The sequence below is a fragment of the Salvelinus alpinus genome, chromosome 20, assembly GCF_045679555.1.
Source record: "Salvelinus alpinus chromosome 20, SLU_Salpinus.1, whole genome shotgun sequence".
Lineage (NCBI taxonomy): Eukaryota > Metazoa > Chordata > Actinopteri > Salmoniformes > Salmonidae > Salvelinus > Salvelinus alpinus.
This window is the reverse complement of record NC_092105.1, coordinates 44158181-44186041: the sequence shown is the minus strand read 5'-3', so window position 1 is coordinate 44186041 and position 27861 is coordinate 44158181. Positions and strand designations below refer to the sequence as shown.

Genomic DNA, 27861 nt, shown 5'->3' with positions numbered 1-27861 from the left:
AATGTCTCTTACTTGCACTCGAAACAATGTGAGCAACACTAATGTATTTCACAGTCATTTCTCTCTCGTTCCATGCATAGATTAGTGAATTATCAACTAAAACAGGATAGTGAGCACAAAATGCAATGAATAGTTGGGTAAACATTTGTACTGAAGGCACAAAAGGTGTTTATAACAGTCTTATTTACCCCTTGTTAGCCCTAGAAATTGTTTTGGAACTCATCATTGGCCCCCAAGAGTATTCTAAATCAATAAATGTTATTTTCTGAAGGTTCGCTTTTGTAATAAAAAACTTTATTCATCATTGAGTGTGGAGTCAATATTTTTTTTAAATATTTTTTTTACTGAACATGTAAGTCACTGCCTCTACATTTAATCCATCAGCACACACTTCAACCACAGGGACAGAAAACAACTGTTTGCCCGTGGCTGGCTTTGATAAGAGGACCCAATCCAATCCTTTACAGTGGGCATTCTCTCGCTCTCAGGACCCTCTCCTCAGGAGTCCAGGATCTGCAGGAAACAGAGCCCCAAAATGTGTTAGTTAAAAGAGTCGAGTTCCTAACAATACTGCCACTTCATCCCCTCTTATTCACATCAACTGCTAGTCTGTACTCTGCACTATGTATCTGATGGGATTGGTGTGGTACATAAAAACATTTGCATTACAACACAAATATACGTTGAACTGATCAAGTTGGTGGATTCATTCAATCAGTCAGTAATATCAGATTTCAAAGAGGATAACTGCATGCTACAGGCTGCAGCTATTTGGTTACCGAGTAACCCTTTTTTTTTTACCTAAAGATCATAGTGACCTTCCCCGTCATCACCCAACACTAGCCGGGGATTACTTCAACTGAAATAAGAGATGGTGAGAGTAGTTTGGTTAGAAAAGGGCGAGAAAAATGAGTGCCACGACCTGTCTAAGCACGAGCACATAGAGAGAGATATTTCAAATCCTTTGGGTCACTCAACACTTGGAAAGTGTAGACATAACAGTAGGCCTACTTAGAAAGTGACAACCTGTGGAAAAAACTGTTATCAAACATATTGAATGCCAGAAAATGCCTATCAGCACTACCAAATCCATGTTATCTATGATGTTGTGGGCTGCTATGAGACCAGGCTGGATGAAAGAAAGGTGAAACCTAATCAGTTGCACAACTCAATGCATTCAACTGAAATGTCTCCCGCATTTAATCCAACCCCTCTGAATCAGAGGTGCGGATTGGCTACCTTAATCAACATCCATGTCATCGGTCGCCCGGGAACCAGTTGTTGTTGGGGATTAATTCCCTTGCTCAATGGCAGGACTGCATATTTGTCCACCTTGAGGATTCAAACCCGCAACCTTTAGGTTACTGGCCCAATAAACTTAACTGCTGGGCTACCTGTCGCTGAGGAGTATAGTTGATTTAGTGAGAAAAGTACATAAGTGCATCAATGGCGACCCGTCATTCTGCCCCACTTGTTTAGCTACAAAAACAAATGTAAAAAAATATGCCAGTAGATTGTCGACTTGATTCATGATGATGACTGCTAGCTTGCTTACTAAGATTTTGAAAGTATGGTGTTGACATCAGTCCAATCAAAGCTACTGTAGATATAACGGGATTTTACACAATTTTATCTGTGGCCAATGACCTTGAGCCTTCTTGGATGGGCACTTCTAATGTAGCACCAAAGGGGCTTGAATTTAGATTTTTGCCTGTTTTGCATATTATTTTGGCATCAAAACAATGTAAAAAAATGTTTTATCATTGAGTTAATAAAGCTGCATACAAACATGGTCTCTTTTGGCTTTCTTCAGTAAGGCAGCTCCAAAATGCAAGTGTTTCAGCCTAGCTCAGTGCTTTCTGTGGTGGTGAGGCAGCCAGCGGAAAATACGGAGCATAGGAGTTGGTAATGTTCTCTAGTTGCGCTGTGATTGGCTCAGTGTTCTGTCACTCATGGGGACACTACGTCACAGCAAAATCTACCGGGAGAGCTCGAAAATTCAAGCCCCATTTTGAGCAGTCATCCAACTCGGAATTCCAAGTCAGGAACTCGGACCTCTTTCTAGAGCTCCGACCTGAAGATTACTAACGCCATGATTCAACATTGTTTTTTTTCCAGAGTTCCCAGTTGTCTTGAAATCACCATAAGTCCAGAGAATGCCAGACTTTGATGACAACATTTGATGATAAAATTTGCCCATGAAGGATCGCCGTGCCACTGTTCAAGTGAGCATAGCACAAGAAGATGAGTCCAAAAATGTATTGTATGCTGCTGCAGAAATGATGTAATATGCCGGGGAGATATGTATACTGTAGCTAAGAAAGTAATACTAAGTGTATGTTGCCTAGTAAGGTGTTAGTAGCCCATGTGCCTCACCCAAATATTTTGGTCCCCTTTCCCCTCATAATTTAGCATACTGTTCTGATTTGGTGGTGCACATGTTGCCTATAGGCTGTTTTAGAGAAATGTCATCATCAAATATTGTAAGTGCTTTCATTGTCCGCTTAAAGCCCCCTTTTATTTATACTATGGTTCTGACTTGGTGTACAGGGAGAATACTGTAAGAACGGCCCATGTTCTTAATTCTGTAGCTGTACATTTCAAAAGTGCTGAACAAATAGTTATTTATATTGACTATGTCCGTCTTAGCTCGGTCATTAATGCCTCAATCGAAATTAACGATTGCCTCTTATCCGCTCGTCGTCCCCTTATACGTCCCCTGTACATCTAAATTGTCAATAGAAACCACATTTGTTTAAGCGAGTCAGCCATATCAGCTATGTTTTTTTTAAATGGCATTAAATGAGGTTGAATGAACTGTTTGCTGTTAGCACGGTGTAGCAGTGGTAAGGTGTTGGGACAGCTTTATGTAGACCCTAACAGTTTGTGGGCACCGCTTGTCACCGTTATAGTCTAATTAATGTATTGTTTAGTGTTGTGTTGTGTAGTGGCTTTGTTGGCATGCATCTAAAAACATGTTTGGTAGTTTGCCCCACCAAGATGTACATGCTAAAATCGCCACTGAAGTGCACGGAGATTCCAATTAATGCCTAATTCAACACTCCATGTGTAAAATCTCTCCAATGTTTAAATATTGCAAAAGGGCTACTGCGTAGATTTCTCAAAGCCTCGTCTACGCATTCAAGTGACGTCGGCCACTTTTGTGAGAATCCTAAAAACGACATTGTGTCACACGCGACCAAGGCTCCTCCTTTGGGAGGAGCGCAAGGAGGGTAGGCTATTTAGATGCATTCGAATCCTCAGGTTACTAAAGTTATTCAGACCCGCGGAGATAACCCACATCACTGCGTTGCCACGATGTCTACTTTTTACGAGGTCGAAGTGAGTTTACCATTTCAGTCATTATTTAAAAGTATTGTAATTGTATCTATAGCTTTAATATAGACATAGGTTCTATAACACATTGTTCTATATAATAAACGAGGCTATGTTTATCAATTTACTATTTTGTATAATTCGCCGCAATTGTGGTATGTATTTTATTTTCTCTAAGTAATTTATCAATGTTTCTCAAATAACACAAATATAGCCTTATAATAGGCCTAAACTATTCCGTCATAACTAACTTAGTTTTAAGTATGTTCACAAATAGCCAATTATTTTTAATAGACTTATTGTAAACGATTATAATCTTACACTTTGTTTTTTCTTTTTTGCAGCACATATTTTTTGACAACACCAGCTATGAAGATTCAGGGGATTTTGACTTGGATTTGAGTTTCGAGGAGCCGTGCAACAGAGTCGGTGGTGATGATTTTCAAAGGATCTTCTTACCGACAGTTTATGGAATAATCTTTCTGCTTGGAATCGTCGGAAATGGACTGGTAGTAACAGTGATGGGCTACCAGAAAAAGGTCAAAACGATGACTGATAAATACAGGCTCCATCTTTCTGTGGCTGACCTCCTACTCGTCTTCACGCTACCTTTCTGGGCGGTGGATGCGGCCAGCAGTTGGTACTTTGGTGGCTTCCTCTGTACCACTGTGCATGTGATCTACACCATCAACCTGTATAGCAGTGTTCTGATTCTGGCTTTCATCAGCGTGGACAGGTACCTGGCAGTGGTGCATGCCACCAACAGCCAAACCACCAGGAAGAGGAAGCTCCTTGCAGACAGATGGATCTATGTGGCGGTATGGCTACCTGCTGCTGTTCTCACTGTGCCTGACATAGTGTTTGCCACAGCTCTGGATAGAGGCTCCAGAACCATCTGCCAGCGCATCTACCCCCAGAAGACTAGCTTCTACTGGATGGCTGCATTCCGTTTCCAGCACATTCTGGTGGGCTTTGTCCTGCCTGGTTTGGTCATCCTCACCTGCTACTGCATCATCATTGCCAAGCTGTCCCAGGGTGCCAAGGGTCAAGTGTTGAAGAGGAAGGCTCTCAAGACCACCGTAATTCTCATCGTGTGCTTCTTCAGCTGCTGGCTGCCGTACTGTGTGGGGATCTTTCTGGACACCCTAATGTTGCTCAATGTGATCTCCCATAGCTGTGCCCTGGAGAAGAGTCTGCAGACCTGGATCTTAATCACAGAGGCTCTGGCATACTTTCATTGCTGTCTCAACCCCATCCTTTATGCTTTCCTGGGTGTTAAGTTCAAGAAATCTGCCCGGAATGCACTGACTGTCAGCAGTAGGTCAAGTCATAAAGTACTGACTAAAAAAAGAGGACCCATTTCATCTGTATCCACTGAATCTGAGTCTTCAAGTGTCTTGTGCAGTTAAAAGTCACCATCCTTTGACTTTTAAACCTCAGGTTGAAACTAAGCTTTCTTTTTCAGGGACAAACTACATTTTGTACAGTTTTGACACCTTTGTAAAAAAAAAAGAAAAAAAAAAAAAAAGATGCTCTTTCTATTTGTAGTTGCCACTTACATTTTTTTTGTTCTTCTTGTCAAGAAAATAATTTTATGTACAAAGAAGATTTAATCTACAGGCAGAGCCTGATGTCCATTGACTGGTCAACTGTATATATCAATCCCGCTACAGACGCAATTCCTTGCGGACTATCATAGAAGATACATTGTTCTAACATACCATACTACTTCATGTCTGCTTAGGGATACTATTTGTTCGTTTAAAATATCTGTAGATAGTTGTTTGCCTTTTTTCTGTTTGCACTTAACTTGTGTGATTAGAAGTTATTATTTATTGCTGTCGCTCACACTGAACGTTTTGTATCATTATTTCCTATTTTGTTATAAGTGTTTGTATCATTTCAATGTCAATGCTATTTTGTTCAAGTGTTCTAAAATAAAATGTTGATAAATTACATGTAATGGCCATGGTGTTCATTGCTTCTCAACCTTTTCTCTCTAAATGAGTGACTAATGTCCCCCGGGGGCCTTGTCTGACTGAGGAGGACGACTGACCAGAGAGTCTTGTAATTGCAAGAACATCTGTGCACTTTTATATCCTAAGCAGCCGCGGCACTACAAAAGCTCTGAGGTCGGGTCAGAAGGATGAGCACCCATATGGCTGGTTCTGGAGTAAGAAAATAATGTATGTTTAGTTTAGGTAGACAAACTGCACCCCTCCCCCAATAATGTAATGATCCAGTGTGTTTCAACTTAATTATAACATTTTAAAGCAATCTATCTGCATGAGTACACAAATAGAGATGCTGACTGACCAATGTCATCGTTCCAATCCAATATTGGTGATAATAATACAATAGGGAACACATGATTTCCATTTCATGGACTTTTTTAAAAGATGTACAGCAGGGGCGGTCAACTGTTATTTAAGAAGGTCCGGTCACACATTCCCTAAGTGGCAAAAGGTCCGGATGGATATTGTCATTTATCGGCGTAGTAACAAACACCCATCTCACAATGCATGTATCCCGAAAATGTTAACACCCCTCTTGTAGGCGGAGGTAGCATTTTGCAGTTTTAAAGCTCATTTCCTGAAATTCTACACATTTGTCTTGGGGCAGAGAAAATGTGCCATTTTATAAGCTAATTTCCTGCAATTCCACACATTTTGCAATTTCTTATGTGTGTTCATATGATACCTGAGTGACTCCACAAAAATCAATGGGTGCCCCCATGGGGTCAAGGCCCCAGGGCATTTCATCTGGTCTGATAACTACAAGATTTAGATAGCTGGTTAGACTAATTTACCTAGCTAGCTAACATGGGCTAGTTTATCAACAGGACATTTCTGACAGGTTATAAATATCTCTCTAAGGTCTTTCAGTGAATGACATGACAAGTGGAAAACTACTCATGCACTACCACATTTTGACATTGCACCTTGTGGCTTCTACTATTACAAATCAAATACTGTATAACAATTATTTTTTTTGTGACCCGGGCCCCGTATTGAGCCCGTTCTGGGTCCAGATCCGGTCCGCGGTCCACTTGTTGAGTATGGCTCATGTACAGTATGTAGGCCTATGGATAGTGAAACAGAAAAAATAAGCAGACCGACTCATTAATTGATAGTAAGCCATTGGTAAATGTGAACAGTGAATGTATCCATTTGAAATGATGAAAGGCTGATGATCAAGTTGGAGACTGGAGGAAGCCAACAACAATGGATGCTGTAGTAAATTAAGATGTTGAATGGGATTCACTGCATTGTTGTGGTTACAGTCATTGCACCAGGGTCCAACTAGGAGGCATTACCATGACTTTACCTTTAAAAAAGGTGTAAATCACCCCATAAGTTTATGGTTATTTTTTAGTCTAGGTTCTCACAGTCTACTCACAATAAAACAGGATGAAATAAGAAGTGCTTTTCCTGCCGGAAATGTATTGGAATGGTCCACCTATTAGCATAAGAGCTAATTGTTCCACTCAGCTGAGGGAGAACTGGGCCATTCACACTCCATTGAGTTCAGCTGGGCTCACCACTTCTGCTTCTTAACTGCCACTTGGAAACCTCTATATGAGATTATATAGAACTGATCAAAGACTAATGTTTATACTCCATCTGAAGGTCAATGTTTTTGATATGGCATCAGAGATGTATTATATTGAAATGATGCGGAAATGATTTGTTTAGTACGACAGAAGCACAATTCAGTTGAACGCAATCATCATAATCATCATGATCCTCTAATTTAGACTGAATCATTTAGATCCATCTTGATTATCACACATACCAATGGTTTCAAACTCAAAAGTCATGTGTTTTCAGGAAGAAAATGGTCAACACATTGAGTCAAAAATGTTCTGTGATGATTCACTGGTTTGGATAGGATGTTTTTTCATTTCGAGAGGTTAAAGGCTAAAGCTGTTGACATGCACAGGAAATTGTTTCTAACCTGGGTTCATTAGCAATGTGCATTCAACTGTTTAGAGGTTCCGATCGACAGAGATATAAAGATCACATCCATTCCAAGATTTGACTCAGCTAACTGAGCTAAGATTACATTTATGGGAGATGAAAGCATAGGGTAATAGAGATCTCCTTTATATTAACCTGATGGAAGTGTTATTAGTTGGGGGTTAAAGTAAAAAAAAAACAGACAAGGTTCCTCTGGGACAGTAACCTATTATTAACGGTTACATTGTTTTGGTTGGGAAGTGACCAGCAGGAAGACTGTTTCCTGCATCAGGAGCTTCTGTGGCCAACAGCCTGTGAAAATACTTACGCCCCCCCGACTGTATTCAACCCTCCCAATGGACCACTAGATGCCTTTAAGAGCAGGGTGCCAAAGTCATTTAGTCGCAAAAGCCATTCATGTAAAATAAAATGTCCACGTGGAAACACACTGGGGATTTAGTTTGACCAATACAAGGGAACAAATGGAATAGTCCCAAAAGTGCAAACTCCTCCAAAAATCTAAACGCACTTCAAAAGCGTACACGGTTTTGAAAACATTTTGACATTACCTGTAAATTCAGGTATTTTCTATGTATTATTATTTCCTCAACTTCATGTTTGCTTGTTTTAATTCATCGCTGAACCCCCTAAAAGTAATTATAAAGTAGTTAGACCCTCAATGAACTCCTTGATATTATATAGCTTTATACAGTTGAAGTCGGAAGTTTACATACACCTTAGCCAAATACATTTAAACATTTAAACTTTTAAACTGAGTTTTTCACAATTCCTGACATTCAATCCTAGTAAAGATTCCCTGTCTTAAATACGTTAGGATCACCACTTTATTTTAAGAATGTGAAATGTCAGATCAATAGCAGAGAGAATGATTTATTTAAGCTTTTATTTCTTTCATCACATTCCCAGTGGGTCAGAAGTTTACATACACTCAATTGGTATTTGGTACCAATGCCTTTAAAATTGTTTAACTTGGGTCAAACATTTCAGGTAGCCTTCCACACACTTCCCACAATAAGTTGGGTGAATTTTGGCCCATTCCTCCTGACAGAGCTGGTGTAACTGGGTCAGGTTTGTAGGCCTCCTTGCTCACACACGCTTTTTCAGTTCTGCCCACACATTTTCTATAGGATTGAGGTCAGGGCTTTGTGATGGCCACTCCAATACCTTGACTTCGTTGTCCTTAAGCCATTTTGCCACAACTTTGGAAGTATGCTTGGGGTCATTGTCCATTTGGAAGACCCATTTGCGACCAAGCTTTAACTTCCTGACTGATGTCTTCAGATGTTGCTTCCCATATTTGCACATAATTGTCCTCCTCATGATGCCATCCGTTTTGGGAAGTGCACCAGTCCCTCCTGCAGCAAAGCACCCCCACAACATGACGCTGCTTTTCCAACAGACTTGAAGAAGTTCCCACATATGCTGAGCACTTGTTGGCTGCTTTTCCTTCACTCTGCGGTCCAACTCATCCCAAACCATCTCATTTGGGTTGATGTCGGGTGATTGTGGAGGCCAGGTCATCTGATGCAGCACTCCATCACTCTCCTTCTTGGTCAAATAGCCCTTACACAGCCTTGAGGTGTGTTGGGCCATTGTCCTGTTGAAAAACAAATGACTGTCCCACTAAGCGCAAACCAAATGGGATGGTGTATCGCTGCAGAATGCTGTGGTAGCCATGCTGGTTAAGTGGGCCTTGAATAAAAAAAAAAAATCACAGACAGTGAAAACAGCAAAACACCCCCACACCTCCTCCTCCATGCCTTACGGTGGGAACCACACATGTGGAGATCATCCGTTCACCTACTCTGCGTCTCACAAAGATACAGCGGTTGGAGCCAAAAATCTCAAATTTGGACTCATCAGACCAAAGGACAGATGTCCACCGGTCTAATGTCCATTGCTGGTGTTTCTTGGCCCAAGCAAGTGTCTTCTTCTTATTGTTGTCCTTTAGTAGTGGTTTCTTTGCAGCAATTCGACCATGGAGGCCTGATTCACGCAGTCTCTGTTACTTGAACTCTGTGAAGCATTTATTTGGGCTGCAATTTCTGAGGCTTGTAACTCTAATGAATTTATCCTCTGCAGCAGAGGTAACTCTGGGACTTCCATTCCTGTGGCGGACCTCATGAGAGCCAGTTTCATCAGAGCGCTTGATGGTTTTTGCGACTGCACTTTAGGAAACTTTCAAAGTTCTTGCCATTTTCCGGATTGACTGATCTTCATGTCTTAAAGTAATGATGGACTGTCATTTCTCTTTGCTTATTTGAGCTGTTCTTGCCATAATATGGACTTGGTGTTTTACCAAATAGGGCTATCTTCTGTATACCACCCTTACCTTGTCACAACACAACTGATTGGCTCAAATGCATGAAGGAAATAAATTCCACACATTTACTTTTAACAAGGCACACCTGTTAATTGAAAAGCATTCCAGGTGACTACCTCATGAAGCTGGTTGAGAGAATGCCAATAGTCGTCATCAAGGCAAATGGTGGCTACTTTGAATAATCAACTTTTTTAAACACTTTTTTTTTTACTACATGATTCCATATATGTTATTTCATAGTTTGGATGTCTTCACTATTATTCTGCAATGTAGAAAATAATAATAATAAAGAAAAACCCTTGAATGAGTAGGCGTGTCAACTTTTGACTGGTACTGTATATTTTTTACCTTTATTTAACCACGCAAGTTAGTTAAGAACAAATTCTTATTTAAAATGACAGCCTAGGAACTGCCTTATTCAGGGTTCATAGGCTGACAAGCTGACAAGGTTCCTTTACCTTGTCAGCTCTAGGATTCAATCTAGCAACCTTTCGGTTACTGGCCCAACCACTAGGCTACCTGCCGCCCCAAATATATTATATATACAGTATATAATTATAAACTGGGTGGTTTGATCCCTAAATGCTGATTGGCTGACAGCCGTGGTATATCAGACCGCATACCACGGGTATGGCAAAACATTTATGTTTACTGCTCTAATTACGTTGGTAACAAGTTTATAATAGCAATAAGGCACCTAAGGGGTTTGTAGTATATTGCCAATATACCATGGCTAAGGGCTGTATCCAGGCACTCCACTTTGCGTCGTGCAGAAGAACAGCCCCTAGCCATGGTATGTTGGCCATATACCACACCCCCTCATGCCTTATTGCTTAAATATTACATTTACATTATTGGAGTGTAAGCAAAACGTCCATATCTTGCATGATCTTACACACACAGAGACACATACAAAGCTCTCCCTCGCCCTCCATTTGGCAAATCTGACCATAATTCTATTCTCCTGATTCCTGCTTACAAGCTAAACTAAAGCAGGAAGTACCAGTGACTCGCTCAATATGGAAGTGGTCAGATGACTCAGATGCTAAGCTACAGGACTATTTTGCTAGCACAGAATGGAATATGTTCCGGGGTTCATCCGATGGCATTGAGGAGTATACCACATCAGTCACCGGCTTCATCAATAAGTGCATTGAGGAAGTCATCCACACAGTGACTGTACGTACATATCCCAACCAGAAGCCATGAATTACAGGCAACATCCGCACTGAGCTAAAGGCTAGAGCTGCCGCTTTCAAGGAGCTGGACACACGTATAAGAAATCACGCTATGGCCAGAGCGTCAATACAGGACTAAGATTTAATCCTACTACACCGGCTCTGACACTCGTTGGATGTGGCAGGGCTTGCATACTATTACAGATTACAAAGGGCAGCTGCGAGCTGCCCAGTAACACAAGCCTACCAGATGAGCTTCGAGGCAAGCAACACTGAAGCATGCATGAGAGCACCAGCAGTTTCAGACGACTGTGTGATCCCGCTCTCCATAGCCGATGTAAGTAAGAACTTTAAACAGGTCAACGTTCATAAGGGCGCAGGACCAGACGGATTACCAGGGCGTGTACTCAGAGCATGCGCTGACCAACTGGCAAGTGTCTACACTGACATTTTCAACTTCTCCCTGACCGAGTCTGTAATACCTACATGTTTCAGGCAGACCACCATAGTCCCTGTGTCCAAGAACGCCAAGGTAACCTGCCTAAATGACTACCGACCCGTAGCACACCTCATCTGTAGCCATGAAGTGCTTTAAAAGGCTGGTCATGGCTCACATCAACACCATCATCCCATTAACACTAGACCCACTCCAATTTGCATACTGCTCCAATCGATCCACTGATGACGCAATCTCTATTGCACTCCACACTGTTCTTTCCCACCTGGATAAAAGGAACACCTACGTGAGAACACTTCCCTCTGCAACTGGATCCTGGACTTCCTGACGGGCCACCCGCAGGTGGTAAGGGTAGTCAACAACACATCTACCACGCTGATCCTCAACACAGGAGCCCCACCTATAATCCCTGTTCACCCACAACCGCATGACCAAGCACGACCCCAACACCATTAATAAGTTTGCCGACGAGACAATGTTGGTAGGCCTGATCACCGACAACAATGAGACAGCCTATAGGGAGGTCAGAGACTGGCAGTGTGGTGCCAGGAAAAACAACCTCTCCCTCAATGTGAACAAGACAAAGGAGCTGTTCGTGGACTACAGGAAAAGGAGGAACGAGCACGCCCTCATTCACATTGACAGGGCTGTAGTGGAGCGGGTCGAGAGCTTCAAGTTACTTGGTGTCCACATTACCAACAAACTATCATGGTCCAAACACACCAAGACAGTTGTGAAGAGGGCACGACAACACTTATTCCCCCTCAAGAGACTGAAAAGATTTGGCATGGGTCCTCAGATCCTCAAAAAGTTATACAGCTGCACCATTGAGAGCATCCTGACTGGTTGCATCACCACCTGGTATTGCAACTGGTCGGCATCCGACCTCAAAGCACTACAGAGGGTAGTGCGTATGGCCCAGTACATCACTGGGGCCAAGCTTCCTGCCATCCAGAACCTCTATACCAGGCAGTGTCAGAGGAAGGCCCTAAAAATTGTTAAAAGACTCCAGCCACCTAAGCTACAGACGGTTCTCTCTGCTACTGCATGGCAAGCGGTACCAGAGCACCAAGTCTAGGTCCAAAAGGCTCCTTAACAGCTTCTACCCCCAAGCCATAAGAATGCTGAACAGTTAATCAAATGGCTACCCGGACTATTTACATTGACCCCTTTTTTTATGCTGCTGCTACTCAATGTTTATTATCAATGCATAGTCACTTTACCCCTACCTACATGTACATAGTACCTCAGTTACCTCGACTAACCCATACCCCCACATTGACTCAGTACCCCCTGTATATAGCCTCCTTATTGTTATTTTATAGTGTTACTTTTTTTACTTGGATTTATTTACCCCCTGTATTTAGCCTCGTTAATGTTATTTTAAGCTCATATTTTCTTACTCTGCATTGTTGGTTAAGGGCTTGTAAGTAAGCACTTCACGGTAAGGTCTACTACACCTGTTGTATTCGGTGCATGTGACAAATACAACTTGATTTGAAATATGACAGGATGAGATTTCCACAGCTCTGGCGGAACAATTGTTCTTTGACCTAGTTTCAGGCCGGATTGAGATAAAAAAAATTCTGTGCATCAGAGAAATAGGCCCGTCTTCTACCACCTATGAATGCTCTCTGAACAGCTGACTCTGTCTCAGAAGTAACTGTCAAGAAACGTTTGATATCAACTAACTACCATCTCAAAAGAATAATAACTGTCATGACTAAAGATGGAGTCCAAGGGTAAGAGAAATGCTTTCTCGTGTCTCAGAATGTTTTAAACGCGAAAGTTAGATACTGTAACGTTAGCTGGCTAGCTAAAGCCGGTTGTATTTGCAGATGATTGCATCAGCAATTTAATATCAGTTTTCCATGAAGATAGTAAACTAATTTGCTAGCTAGCCAGTTTAAAACAGAAAATGTCACGAATAGCAGCTACAGCCGTGAAGTCCACGTTTCTTTCTGCTAGCTTCTACAGCTAAAGTTTGACAGCTAGCTAACTTGCTAGTATCTTAACAGTAGCAAGCTAACCACCATGCATGCCAATGCTCTCTGACGGTGCCATCATGTTCAATAATACATGCCACTTAATTTAGCTGGCTAACAGCTGCTTTTCATGCGTGCTGAACCTAGTAGTTAGTTAGGTAGCTAGCTTGCTAGTTAAAACAAAGCCTTGATTTAGTGGTTGAACTTTCATTTAGCAATTTGCATTCCTCCGTACTCATAATTAAATTATGCAAATAGCTAACTACCGGTATATCGTATAAAACCTATTTGTGATAAAGGTAGTTAGCATGACATGTGCCATTCATTATTGAGTGTGGTTGTAAAGGCTCTGCAAAAGGGAAATTGTCATAACTGGGGGAATGTGTATGGATGTACAGGTTGTTTGACCAGTGGCAGTTTTCTACTCGGATCAGAGTGCACAACCATGTCATAAAGTGCAGTGTTTTCCTTAAAACAGCTAGGCAAGTGTAGGGGAAGCATTACAATTGATTTTGGGACAGAAATAAACTGACAAGTCCAGATCACTGTTTGACAGCCAGTGCTGGACATTGTATAGCATACATTAACGCTTGTCCACTTGCCGAGGCAAGTAAAACAAATTGTCAATCGAGCAGAATATAGATTTAAATTGCCCGACTGGACAATTAAAACAATTTGGATCAAAGTTACCTCTGGATGCGGTGTGTTGTGCACTGGCCTCCCAATCTCTGCAGAGCGCATCACAGTATAATTATTTTAGGCCTGCGTTGACAGGCACGAGCGGTCTTTCAATCATGCAGTCGCAAGATGCGTTTTTGAGATCAGAGCCACCGTAGCTGCGTGTGCATATTTGTTGATATTCATTGCTAGTGAGTTATTTCCCCAGTTATAGCTGTAAAAGTCATGGTGTTTGGCATGCATCCAGGTGATGCAGTGTGAGTGGGCTTTTGCCAGAGGCGAGAGAGACCTAGCAGCAGATAAAATAATGATATACAATAGACTAACAAGATAACCAACTACACAATGTGTTTTGAATTGGCTATCTCGCTAGTTAACTATTTACGTATTGGCATGTATTGATGTCATGTCCTAAATAACTTTCCCACCCGGCACTCGTGTACAACCGCAAATGGCCGCCACACAGTTGATATGGGTGCACAGTTTGAAACCACAATGCTGAGTACTCCGGTTGTAAAACGTCTCAAGTGCTCAGAATTGGGTGTTGAAATAATTCTGACACCGTTGGAAAGCTGGGATTCTCTATTCAATACTGGCCATATAATTCTAAAAACGTAAAAAAATATGATTCAAATAGCCTAATTGACAAGTAACTCCTATGTTGCCAAGCTCTCCCCTGAAAACAGAGAAACGTGTCTGAGTTAGCTACCTTGCTTTGAAGTCGCCCACCTTAGCCATTTGATCCCTGGTAATTGAATGAGGGAATTATTTTATAAAGACAAAAAAACAGCTGCTCAGCAGTCACTTGATAAGCTGACTGTGTTTGAGCAGGGTTGGATCAAAAGCCTACACGCCCAGTAGCTCTCCAGATAGAGGGTTGACCACATGTTTTATACAGTAGCCTATCAGTGCAGTATTTTACTTTGGGGGGGGGGTTAGCCTTTCTCAAGGCAACAAAGGCAGGAGATATAATACATTGGATCAGAGACCAGCAGCCTTCCATTGTCAATACTAGTGATAATAATGCTTTTTATCTTTTGAAGTGGTTCCTTGCATTATGCAACACAATTTTCAAGCACTGTTTTGGCCCATGGTGTTACAGATGTTTTTTCACTTGTAAGTGACTTGAAGTTTCGGACAAGTAAAAAATCTGTCCTATTTTTCCTATGGACAAGTGCCAATTTTTGTTGTTGCTGTCAAGCCCTGCTGTGTTCACAGCAGGTGAAGCCCAATACTGATTTTACATGAGGGCAGGGGGGTGTTCAGCAAGACACAACGTTTTGGAATGTTCATATAGAAATATTCTACAGTATAACAAACATGCCTGTAGAATAAGGAATCACGTCTGCTCTATTTAGGGGCTCCCGAGTGGCGCAGCACTGCATCTCAGTGCTAGAGGCGTCACGACAGACCCTGGTTCGATTCCACGCTGTATCACAACCAGCTGTGATTGTGAGTCCCATAGGGCGGCGCATAATTGTACCAGTGTTGTTCGGTTTAGGGTTTGGCCAGGGTAGGCCGTCATTGTAAATAAGCATTTGACTTGCCTAGTTAAATAAAAGGTAAAAAAATAAATATATATAGAAATTGCATGAATATATCTGTAACGCTTTTGTAACTGAACGTGGCCCAGGTGTCATGGGGGCAGCAGTTATCCCAAAAAGTGTAGACAGAAATGTTAAAGTAGGCCTATATATGATGAAAATTTGAAATGAGTAGGGTGCATAATCAGTCAGTTCATGTCTGATCTTACTTTCACTTATTCAACACATCAAGTCTTCCTTTGTTTTCTGTAAAATAACCCATAGTCTATCCATGATGGCACATGTTGAAGTAGTCACAGTGACTCTCTGAGTCTTTCATTTGGAGGAATATGGGCTTATTCTCACTGAATCGAGTTATCGGGAAGAAATTTCTATTTACATAATATGTACATACACTTAGAAGGTTCGGTTTACTTTCTTGCTTAGCAACTCAAAAGTACCGTAAATGTCACAATAGCCAGCCAGTAGCCAGGAGGCTACGCATGGGAATAGGGTTGCACATTTTGGGGGATATTCAGAGGTGGAAACTTTCCGTGGGAATATATGGGAATTAACGGAAATATATGCAAATTAATATGAATACCATTTAAATGTAGATGTTTTTTGCATTGGATATATTTACCATATATGGAGACAGAAACATAAACATTTTACCTTATCATAAGTAGACGTATTTGCAAATTATTAAATCCTTCCAATAGAATTTTTTAAATAAAAATTGTTACGAAATTAACTTTAATTAAAAGAGTTGACTCTTCCCATGGGATGATTTCACTGAACAACAAAAGAAAGGGAATATTGAATGATCCATCGCATCTCCCAAAAATGGTTTCAACATACATCTGTAAAATGATAGTTTCTAGACTAAAGCTTTGGTTGTCTTCCTCTCAGGCGTCCATGTCTTCTCCCTGGACCTCCTCAATGTCCACCTCTTGACTCTGAGGCCTCATCTTCACTGTCACTTTCCAACCTGGTTGAGGATGGCTCGTTGTCAGGCTCAAAAAGCCTCACATTTGCCTTGTATTGGTCAGCCTGTTGCGTGCTTTGGTGTGTGTGTGTGTTCCCAAACAAGGACCAGTTGCGCTCTGAGGCGGCTGATGTTGGTGGGATTTGGAGGATGATGGAGGTAACAGGGGAAAGAGCCTCAGATCCACAAAGTCCCTTCCACCAGGTGGCTAATGAGATATGTTGGCATGTCTGCCATATTGCATCTCCATCCCAAAGCCCTTACTTGGAAGTGTACTTCGCCAGACTGCCAAGAACCTTGCCCTCATCCAGGCCAAGATGGCGAGACATGGTAGTGATGACACCATAGGCCTTGTTGATCTCTGCACCAGACAGGATGCTCTTGCCAGCATAGTTGGAGTCCAACATGTACGCTGCGGCGTGTATGGGCTTCTGGCAGAAGTCTTCACGCTTTTGGATGTATTTCAGAACTGCAGTTTCCTCTGCTTGGAGCAACAGTGAAGTGAGCAGGGCAGTACGGATTTCTTCTCTTACATCTGCAAGCAGAGTCTGAACATCAGACAGGATGGCAATGTCTCCCTCAATCCGTGCAATGGCTACTGCTATAGGTTTCAGGCTGCTTACCACTCCCTCCCAAAATACATCATCCAGGAGTATCTTTTTGATGGGTCTGCCATTTCTTGGAGAGACTCCTTCCCCTCCAGGAGTCTGTCAAACATGATGACAACACCACCACCCCAACTGGTGTTGCTGGGCAGCTTCAATGTGGTGCTCTTATTCTTCTCACTTTGCTTGGTGAGGTAGATTGCTGCTAGATGACCCTTCACATACCTAACCATTTTATTTTATTTTACTAGGCAAGTCAGTTAAGAACAAATTATTATTTTCAATGACGGCCTAGGAACAGTGAAATAACTGCGTTGTTCAGGGGCAGAACGACCTTTTTTTTTTCCCTTGTTTGCTCGGGGATTCGATCTTGCAATCTTTCGGTTACTAGTCCAACAGTCTAACCACTAGGTTACCTGCCCCCCCCCCCTCCATTTCCTTAGCTCTCTTGTAGAGTGTATCCATTGTTTTCAGTGCCATGATGTCCTTGAGAAGCAGATTAAATACACGAGCAGCACAGCCAATGGGTGTGATGTGAGGGTAGAACCCCTCCATATTAGACCAAGCAGCCTTCATGTTTGCAGCATTGTCTGTCACCAGTGCAAATACCTTCTGTGGTCCAAGGTCATTGATGACTGCCTTCAGCTCATCTGCAATGTAGAGACCGGTGTGTCTGTTGTCCCTTGTGTCTGTGCCCTTGTAGAATACTGGTTGAGGGGTGGAGATGATGTAGTTAATTATTCCTTGCACACAAACATTTGACCACCCATCAGAGATGATTGCAATACAGTCTGTTTTCTCTATGAGTTGCTTGACCTTCACTTGAACTCTGAACTCTGCATCCAGCAAATGAGTAGATAAAGCATGTCTGGTTGGAGGGGTGTATGCTGGACGAAGAAAATTCAGAAATCTCTTCCGATACACATTGCCTGTGAGCATCAGAGGGGAACCAGTTGCATACACAGCTCGAGCAAGACATTAATCAGCATTTCTCTGACTACGTTCTTCCATTGAGTCAACAAAAACTTCGGATTTCAGGAGGACCATGAGCTGTTGCTATCGATAAGGTGTCTGATTCATAATTTTCACCTCGAATAGAAGTAGAGGGACTTTTGTCAGAGGTTGCTTGTTGTGAGCCCTGAGGGAACTTTATGCTCTTGGCCAGATGATTCTGCATCTTTGTTGCATTCGTCACATATGATTTGGCACAGTATTTGCAAATGTACACAGCTTTTCCTTCTACATTAGCTGCAGTGAAATGTCTCCACACATCAGATAGAGCCCGTTCCTGTAAAGATTAGAAAAAAATGAGTAAAAAAATAAACAATTTCATGTACAGATAAATAATTAAGCAGTTAAATTAAACAACGCCTTTGTAAGATAAATGTTTTAAAATGAAACGTATGGAAACAGGTGAATTAACACTCAGTTAGCAGGCACAAGCAAGCTGAAACCCACATGGTAGCAAAAGCTAACGAGCAGAAATTGTTAACAAGTTGGAAATGTTTTAAATACACTTTGCTGTAGGCTACTATTTACTAGTTAACAAAAAAATGTCATATAAAGTATATTCACCCCACCCAGTATTGTTATCAGAAAGCATGTAGTCCTTGGCTCAGACAGTGTAGTAGTGTGGGCTCAAGATCTTGAGAATTAGCTGTACATGTGATGGAAGAATGCACTGTGCATGCAGAGGCTTGCAATTCCATTGACTTGGGGATAGTTTAACCAAAATATGCTACAAGATCTAGCATTGCCTTATGTGTATCCCACAAAAAAAGGTTCACTGTTATAAGCTAACTTATTCAGACCCTTTGACTTTTTCCACATTTTGTTAAGTTACAGCCTTATTCTAAAATGGATGAAAAAAGAATCCTCAACAATCTACACACAATATCCCATAATGACAAAGTGATAACAGGTTTTGAGAATGTTTGAAAACTAGAAATACCTTATTTACATAAGTATTTAGACCCTTTGAAATTCAATTGATTGAACATGATTTGGAAAGGCACACACCTGTCTGTAAGGTCCCACAGTTGGCAGTGCATGTCAGAGCAAAAACTAAGCCATGAGGTCAAAGGAGAGCTCAGAGACAGGCTTGTTTCCAGGCACAGATCTGGGGAAGGGTACAACAACATTTCTGCAGCATTGAAGGTCCCTAAGAACACAGTGGCCTCAATCACTATTAAATGAAAGAAGTTTGGAACCACCAAGACTCTTCCTAGAGCTCGCTGTCTGGCCAAACTGAGCAATCGGGGGAGAAGGGCCTTGGTCAGGTACGTGACCAAGAACCCGATGGTCACTCTGACAGAGCTCTGGAGTTCCTCTGTGAAGAAGGGAGAAACTTCCAGAAGGACAACCATCTCTGCAGCACTCCAGCAATCAGGTCTTTATGGTAGAGTGGCCAGACTGAAGCCACTCCTCAGTAAAAGGCACATGACAGCCCGCTTGGAGTTTGCAAAAATGAACCTAAACAACTCTGACCATGAGAAACACGATTCTCTGGTCTAATGAAACCAAGATTGAACTATTTAGCCTGAATGCTAAGCATCACATCTGGAGGAAACCTGGCACCATCCCTACGGTGAAGCATGGTGGTGGCAGCATCATGCTGTGGGGATGTTTTTCAGCAGCAGGGACTGGGAGACTAGTCGGGGTTGAGGCAAAGTACAGAGAGGTCCTTGATGAAAACCTGCTGCAGAGCGCTCAGGACTTCAGACTGGGGTGAAGGTTCACCTTCCAACAGGACAATAACCCAAAGCACGCAGCCAAGACAATGCAGGAGTGGCTTCGGGACAAGTCTCTGAATGTCCTTGAGTGGCACAGCCAGAGCCTGGACTTGAACCCGATCAAACATCTCTTGAGAGACCTGAAAATAGCTGTGCAGCATCGCTCCCCATCCAAACTGACGGAGCTTGAGAGCAACAATTTCTAAAAACCTGTTTTTGCTTTTTCATTATGAGGTATTGTGTGTAGATGAGGGGGGAAAAACGATTTAATACATTTTAGAAAAAGGCTGTAACGTAACAAAATGTGGAAAAAGCCAATGGGTCTGAATACTTTTCGAATGCACTGTACATGGAAGCCCATTCCCGCCACCCAAAAAGAACATACATATAGGTCGTATAGGTTGTTTCTTAATTTGCATCATTGTGTGGCGATTTCCATCTATCCACGTTGCAGGGATCAGCACAGCAGGGCCGCCGGCAAACGTGTGGCGAGCTGCCATTTGCCCCGGCAATTTTGATTTGGTTTAATAAAAAATATTGCCAGAAAACCATTGAAAAGAAGGACAAAGTACTGTTTTTTTTAGACTTATTCGCCTCAGGATTTGTTTGACAGGATTTTATGTTTTCATCCTCCCTAGGGCCAGGAGTTTCTCCATATGTTTTTTTTAATTTTCCATATTACCTAATTATAAGTCCCATCATAGTTTATATAAAAAAAATGTGGGGTTGTTGTTGCAACTGCTGAATTATTACTATGTCATACCTGGAGTTTTACCTGGTTAGGTTAGCCTACCAGATCAGGAGAAACTCTGGTCCTCAGGAAAACGATGTCCCCCCCCCACCACTCTGGTACCTGTGGTGCCAACTCTGAAATCACAAATGAAAAACATAGTAGAATATCTCAACATTTTTGACTTTCGTTGTTTGACTTCCTTTTCTCAATGTTGACTTGCTTATGTCAACATTTTAAGATCGTATCAACATGTTTTTAAAGAAATGGTGGCGGAAATGGTTTTCGGTGGCTCAGTGCAGCTGGCAGGCGGCAGCTACTGTGCCAATTTCATAATGTAATAGACTGTTAGTGTAATTTCAGGTAAAACCTCAATTAAACAAGTCTCAAATATAAGGAAAATGGCTATACGTTTCAGCTGTTTCAAAAACATGGCCCAACGCGACATCTGTTCTAGCACTTGCAGCGTGATCATTTCGCAAGTTTACACAAACGGCATCAATGCCTTCTCCAGGACCTCTCAAATGTCCCTTTTCTATCGTCATTGTGAAAACGGCCTATGTTATCAGTGATGCTAGATGCCATTAAATCAGTTGCAGCCTAGTCAGGGGGGTCTTACCACCATTTTCTCCTCTCCTCATTGTGTGTTAATGCCTCTGGATATGTATATAGGTGTAAATGTGCTTAATTGCCCTCACTCATCCTGACTGTTGACATACTCGTATGGTTCCCAGGGGTTGCTTTTATAGTATTACAGGAGATAAGGATGGTATTGTTTGAAAATGTTCAAGATTCAACATCAAGAATTTTGAGTTTTGGTGTAGGATTGCCTTTGCCTAATGCCTATTATGATGTCCTTTGTGACAGGAAACAAGTGGAAGGGAAAACATTGTAAAAACACTGGCAGGTCCTTCTTTTGAAGTCATTGCTTAACGCCATCTGTTGCTGTTGTGATTGTTGTTTATATTGCTATTTATGTCACCGTTCTCCTTTTTGATCAGTGTTATTTCCTGTAGACGTTTGCTGTCAGGGAGTACAATGACACAACCCGACACGATCACAGGTTGTGGATGAGAAAAATACCTGCTGTGGATGTGCAACATGCGCAGTAATGTTATTGAGGAAGTGCAAAGTTCTTATTTTTCATGGAATCTTTGATCTCAGTCTGGAGACAAATCGCCTATGCCTACCGCTCCTTGGTGCTTACTGTAGTCATAACAAAGGCTAGACACCCTTGTAGTCCGTATGAATCATATTGACCTAGAATTTGAAGTGATCCATTTTTCCCCCAGTAGCTGTGTTTATTGTTAGCCTGGACAGAAACATGGCTCATCAACCTGTGTCATTAGCCACATTCAGAGGTGGTGGTGATGGCTGGAATACATTTTCCCACCGGTCAAAAACTTCCTACAGGAAGCCCCCAAAAATGTAGGTAGCTAGTTGACTTATGTTTTGCATTGGTCTGGACTTCCTGTTGCAGGGTCGTGGAGGAGGCGGACCAGGCCCCGTCGAAGAAAGGCCTGAAGAAACAGCAGAAGGAAGCGGAGAAAGCGGCTAAGAAGGCTGAGAAGCAGGCCAAACTGGTCAGTGGGTTTTGTATGCCTCTCTGCCCCTCAGTGCTATTGACGTGACACAATCGGGCGGGGCAGGGGGGGGGTGTCCATTGTTTTGCGATTCCTGTCGTTCGTTTGTTTTTGTCCACTCAAACAAAGAGCCATTTTCTTAAGTCGGGTATCAGTGTTGCATCGTAAGCAAGTGGGAGAAAGTTAAACTGTGTTTATGTTGTATTTTTACCCCTTTTTCTAAGAGATGTTACCCCACTCTGTGAGATGTTACCCCACTCTTCCACCAAGGCGCCTGCAAGTTCCCGGACATTTCTGGGGGGAATGGCCCTCAGTAGTTAGCTCAAGCTAACTCAGGCCCTCAGTAGTTAGCTCAAGTCATTTAATTCCAGACCAAGTGTTGGTGGTCGTGAGCTACAATCCATCAATAACAGGAAGTGTAATGTAAACAAGAAGCAGATTGGGCACGTCTGGCCATGCAGCATGCTCCTCAGACTTTTTTGCTGGTTATCTAGTGGGAACCCGTTAGCACGACAGGCTCTGGTGTCTTCTTCCCGTGGGCTCAAAACAAAAGAGAAAATCATTGCTTGCTCTAAATTTGTTGTACCTCGTCTGTTCTCCTTTTTGTTATGTGAACTTTTCGGCATGTTGTCTGTGAAGTAGGCTATGGGAGTTTTGTAACTTTTCCCACCTTGGCTTAGTGCTAGCGCGACATCTGACGGACATCTGGAATCTATTTGGTATTTCCCTGACTCTCCATCAGGCCTGTGAACCGCCCGCCTCCCCCTGGCTTTGGTAGTTAACTCAGCCTGCACACTTTTAAAATGTTTCCCTTCAGGTGGCCCCAGCTATCAATCTGTAAGTCTCTGCTTTCTCTTTGCTTTGAGCTTTGGTTTTGTTTTAGTTGTGTTAGCTGTGTTCTACCTGGTCTCCAGTAATTGGGCTCTAGCGTTCTGACCATAATCGTGAGGCTTGGCTGGCTAGGCTAATAGCTAGTTGGCAAAATAGATAATGTTAGCAGGCTGGCTAGCTTGCTGGCTAAGACAACTGCATATAGCTAATATTCTTTGATAACTGGTTAGATGGTGTAATTTCTTGAATGTGTCTGTAAGCTAGCAGTTGATAGCACTACATGAGTCAGCAAGTTGCTAATGTAATGTAAGCAGCCTGGTAGTGCTAACATTAGCAGGCTAGTAGGGCTAACGTTAGCAGGCTAGTTGGCTAGCAACCTTGCAAGTTGATTTGTAACAACACATTTAATAAGGTATTTGCTTGTAAGTTGTCTGAAAATAAAATTGAATCGACTAGTCATGAGTGCAAGTGATTTGGTTTAATTTGAAGTTATACATTTCTGTTGGAGTTTACATCATAGGGAATAGGCTGGCTTGCCGGGTCCATATTACATCACCTCCCCCGGAACAGCATTTTTCGGCATTTCTTCTGAATTTGGATCGTTTTTATGTAATAACTCAAAAAATGTAAAAGTGAGGTGTAACTTTGCATTGCGACTTTTGATGCGTATACTAATGCAAATCCGTATGTTATGTGGTTACGTTTATGCTACCTACCCTTTTAAGATCATAGTTACAACTTATATTAGTTGCAAACAGGGTGAGCAGTTGCACAAGTAAGACCCATGAGTGCACAGCCACCGCTTGCTCCTCATCTCCCTACAGTGCAGTGGCACGCATCAGTTATTTCAGATGGTGTCAACCACCGCTGCTGAAAAATATCTTAGAAACACTTAAAGTAACCTATATTTCAGATGGAATACGTTCTCCCTTGAATCTTAGAAACTGCGAAAGCATCCATCCACTTCCATGGCCATTCCACTCATTCTCCCTCTATTCCACCAGCCAATACCGTAGACATCAATTTGCAAGGGAAATTAAATGGTAGCCTAACCGTTAATGCTAACTTTCATAGTATGGAGATTTTGCATGAAGGTCGCCAAGAAGTCGTTGCACAGATAATCAGTCCACTTGCTGTTCCCAATACAAGGCAGTTTACCATTATTTAAATGCAATGTTAGGCCTATGTCCCACTGTATTGATTTGCCTCTTCTTTTCAGTCTGCTGACCAACAAAGCACAGATGATGATGTAAGTATCCTCGAGGATCAATTCTTCCATGTTTCAATTAGCTTCAGATATTAAGTACTTATTTACACCTTTTCTATATGGCGCAATACCAAATGAAAATCAAAATGTATGCACCTCTAGTGATGTTTCCTATAAAGCTACTGTATTCGAATGCTTAGCAGATAAACTCTTCTCTTATTCATCAGGATTTTGCCAAGGATCGGTACGGGTTCCCTCCGATGGTACAGTCCCAGCAGAAACTGGGTCAGTAGTACAGTCAACAACTAACTCTTCTCTTCTTTGTTCCAACATATTATTTACAGAGGATATCCCCATTTTTCGACAGCCCCCACTGTTAAGTAATATAGATAACGTGATCATATCGGAGTGACTCAGTGACATGGCGCCAGTAGTGGCAGTAGTAAAGACGGCGTAGATATCAAAGATGATTGTGGCGTGCCATAACTCCCAGATCAATGTGACAGATGGGTCGTCCACCTGTCTGCCTGCTCTTTCAGCTCCAATGGCATACAACAAAGTTGCCTTCCCACCTGAATGAGGAAAGATGGCGCGAGACAGCCTGCCTTACATGTGGGTGGAATCAGGTTCAACCAAATGGGTGGCTCACTGCCATCGGGGTGCATGTAAAGTTAAGCATGCATCAGTGACACAGGGCAAAGTGGAGTCCATTTGTCATAAGACAGAGAATGGGGTGACTTCTACGCAGGGCCGCAGAGTGTTTCATATTTATGACTTCTGCTCTCCTTGTAATATGAGTGTCTTTCCATGAATAGAGTGCCTTTTGCGTCCCTTTGATATTTTAAGGAGAAATTGCACACCGATATTGCATTTAAAAGCCTGTTATATTAAATTAGGTGCCCTATTAATATAGACCACATGGATAATTTAATCGATCACATTTTTTTATATGAATAAAGGCTTTGCTAAAGTAATCCCTTCATCCCAAAATGTCTTCAAGTTTCACCATCATTGTAAAGCCCTTGTTATTTTGTTGCTTTGACACTCATTTCTAAAGATGTTTTTTTTTTTTTATGTGATTCATTTACATCTGTCCCTCATTTTAAGGTCACCCTGTTACGTGAACTGAACTCTCGTTTTAATATGGTGAAACTATTCCTTTTCAAATATGTTTTTCAAAAGGAACATTGAACATCTAATCGTCAAATCACAGTGTAAAAGCAGGTGAACTGGTTCTACTCTTTTTTTCTTCAGTTTTGTGGTGGAAAACTACATTCAATTGCTCCTCCTTGTAACACACAACACGTTTCCATTCCCCCTGTCAAGAGGGTATTTATGGCCGTTACTTTATTTGGCACTTAGGCTTACTATAGTAATTTTTTTATTTAACCACTTGAGATGGAAAAACTAGTTTTTTGTGAAGTTGAATATGTGCTTTTTATGACTTTGACTTAAAAAACAACAACTAAGTTACACTTCTCAAAAGGCACCGAATTGGTGGAACAACCCATGAGCTTCTTTGTGTGACTGTGTGTGTGGGCAGAAGGGGGAAGGAGGTATATGGTCTTTGAAGTTTTCTTGAAAGGCACACTTTTCTTCCCGTGTGAGCCAGACAGAGGGTTGGTGCGTGTCCAGGAGCTGACACCTGAGAAGGCTGGCCAGCTGATCTGGGTGCGCGCCCGGATTCACACCAGCAGAGCTAAAGGTGAGATTCTCCATCTTTGTCCAGCTCCCAATCATATTTTCCTTTTAGTCCTCAGGACACAGCCTTCTAATCTAAATGGCGCCGTAACTGAACCTTGGGGTTTACCAAAAAGATTACCAACTGTCCTTGGGCCAAATAGTCACTATTCAGAGAAGAGCTTTGTTTTTTTCAGTCAACTCTCCTCAGGTTGGCAAATATGGAAGGTCAAAAAGCTAAAAGAATTGTGCACAATCTTGGAAAATCACAGTATGGCACCAGACTTGAGGTTTTTACCTTATTTGCGGGTGATGTGGGACATAGGGGATGGGGGTTGTGGAGTGCAATGTTTTTGCTATTATAGATTCATTACACAAGCACATGCAAGTTTCTTTTTGAAAAGTTTGAAAACTCCAACCTTAGCTCAGTTATTTAAATGGAACTTCAAATTTGGGTTAAATTGTTATTTTCCAAACTTGTCAGAGCTTGAGGCTATAATACAATGAACTCATTGAGCCTTGGCGAACTGTCGGATTCCATCCAAAATTATTAGAAACATCCAGCACGTACACAACTGTGCTAACAATATGCTAATAAATAAACCATCGTGTTATGATGATATCGTGACGGCTTCCTTCCAGGACAACTTCCGTGTCAAAATCCATTTTCCTCAACCTTCATTCAGCTCCACTGTGAAGGATGTCCTTAAGAGCAGAATAACATCCTGATTTACACTGGGATGAAGTGACTGTTTCTTGGGGATTGCAGCACCCCCCCCCCCCCACCCCCCCCCTAGTCAATGAACAGAGGAAACCACATTAAAGCACTTGGGTGGTGTCTGATGGTTGACCAACCTGGTTTACAGTCTCAAGGTGTTTGGTTGGGAATTAGCTCTCAGCCTCCTTCCATACACCTTTCTTCAAAGGGTCGTCCGTTCACGGTTCTGACAGTTACCTGGAAATGCTGTGAAAAGCGTTTTAATGGGTGAGAGGTGGAATCTGAAACAGGTATGACCTGTTGGCCTGAGAGAGTGACATGGCATTGTATAGAACCACCGTGGCATCTGTTTTGACAAGTGCGTTAGGAGTTGCTAGCCCAAATGAGAGGGCCCCTGCTGATGCCTATTGTATTGTTGTCATCGTTTTAGGGAAGCAGTGCTTCTTGGTCCTGCGTCAGCAGCAGTTTAACGTGCAGGCCCTGGTCGCCGTGGGGGAGCGTGCCAGCAAGCAGATGGTCAAGTTTGCCGCCAAGTGAGTACTAGACTGAATTTCCTGTAGGCCCCCGACAAACAATGGTGGGAAAAGCTGGCTCCTAATGGGCCCAATCCATTTTCACACATTCTGAAGGAATCAATCATTTTTCACCTCATGACAAAAGCGGCCACTTTCAGATGGGATACAGTAGTGTTTAATGGAGCCATTCCTGCCCAGATAACAGAGTAAATACAGTAGATCAGATGGGAAGGGCCTGAGCATCATTAATCACTCTTGGGTCCTCCAATTTGGAGTTTTTGGGGGAGCAGAAACATAGAATTACATGTAGAATCCCTATTAATATAATAGGATCTCTATGGGTCTGAAAGTTCGTTTACCATTTTAAAAGTATTAACTTTTAATGTGGCATTAACGTAACCACTCATGCTGTTTTCATCTGATTGCCTAACAATCACTGCAAACTAACAAAACACCCAAAAGTTTATTGAATGACAATTCAATCACTTGTAACCTGAAATGATGCGTCCACTGTCGGCGCGTCTCAGTCTCAGCCACTCATCTCTGCCTTTGAAAAATGTCACCGTTATCGTCGAACCACACCGCATTCTGAGAGTATTCCACATGATTTCAAGTCCCTTAGCACATGTTTGATGCGGGTGACTTGCGGTAATGATAACTGTAGGCTCTAACACTATTTTTCTTGGCATCTTTGTTTTAATTATTGTGACATGTTCAACCGGTACGGTGTAGCCCTACTATTTTGTTATTTACCCTTCTAGCTTACATGCTGACCAAACCGGACATGATCAGGACAAGCAGGTTGAAATATC

The 27861-nt window shown here is 42.1% G+C and overlaps 2 protein-coding genes and 1 long non-coding RNA gene across 4 annotated transcripts in view; 2 read left to right on the top strand and 1 right to left on the bottom strand.

Annotated features, from left to right (window-relative positions):
- Positions 1-272: 272 nt before the first annotated feature.
- Positions 273-14220, bottom strand: LOC139546972 (uncharacterized). The gene is made up of 2 exons (XR_011669297.1): positions 13950-14220; positions 273-513 (listed from the first exon to the last, which is right to left on the bottom strand). It is a non-coding gene; the product is annotated as an uncharacterized lncRNA (long non-coding RNA).
- Positions 3204-5294, top strand: LOC139546971 (C-X-C chemokine receptor type 4-like). The gene is made up of 2 exons (XM_071355967.1): positions 3204-3342; positions 3681-5294. Exons 1-2 carry the CDS (start codon positions 3247-3249, stop codon positions 4743-4745), a joined length of 1161 nt encoding a protein of 386 aa, XP_071212068.1. The 5' UTR covers positions 3204-3246; the 3' UTR covers positions 4746-5294.
- The window catches only part of LOC139546970 (aspartate--tRNA ligase, cytoplasmic), a 31330-nt gene continuing 16326 nt past the window's right edge, over positions 12858-27861 (top strand). Inside the window, exons 1-6 of one of the 2 annotated variants that reach the window (XM_071355964.1) lie at positions 12858-13016; positions 21996-22098; positions 24149-24178; positions 24364-24421; positions 25749-25841; positions 26965-27067. In XM_071355964.1, coding sequence (XP_071212065.1) covers positions 12994-13016; positions 21996-22098; positions 24149-24178; positions 24364-24421; positions 25749-25841; positions 26965-27067 — 410 coding nt within the window. In that variant the 5' untranslated portion in view covers positions 12858-12993. Of the gene's footprint in view, positions 13017-21995; positions 22099-22915; positions 22936-24148; positions 24179-24363; positions 24422-25748; positions 25842-26964; positions 27068-27861 lie in introns of those variants that run through there. The other variant, XM_071355965.1, reaches the window with a different exon arrangement.

Excerpts from the sequence above, each read along its gene's own strand:
- LOC139546971 (XM_071355967.1), top strand. The coding sequence starts at position 3,247 with ATGCATTCGAATCCTCAGGTTACTAAAGTTATTCAGACCCGCGGAGAT. Across the intron at positions 3,343-3,680 it reads CTACTTTTTACGAGGTCGAA|CACATATTTTTTGACAACAC; the intron begins GTGAGTTTACCA and ends TCTTTTTTGCAG.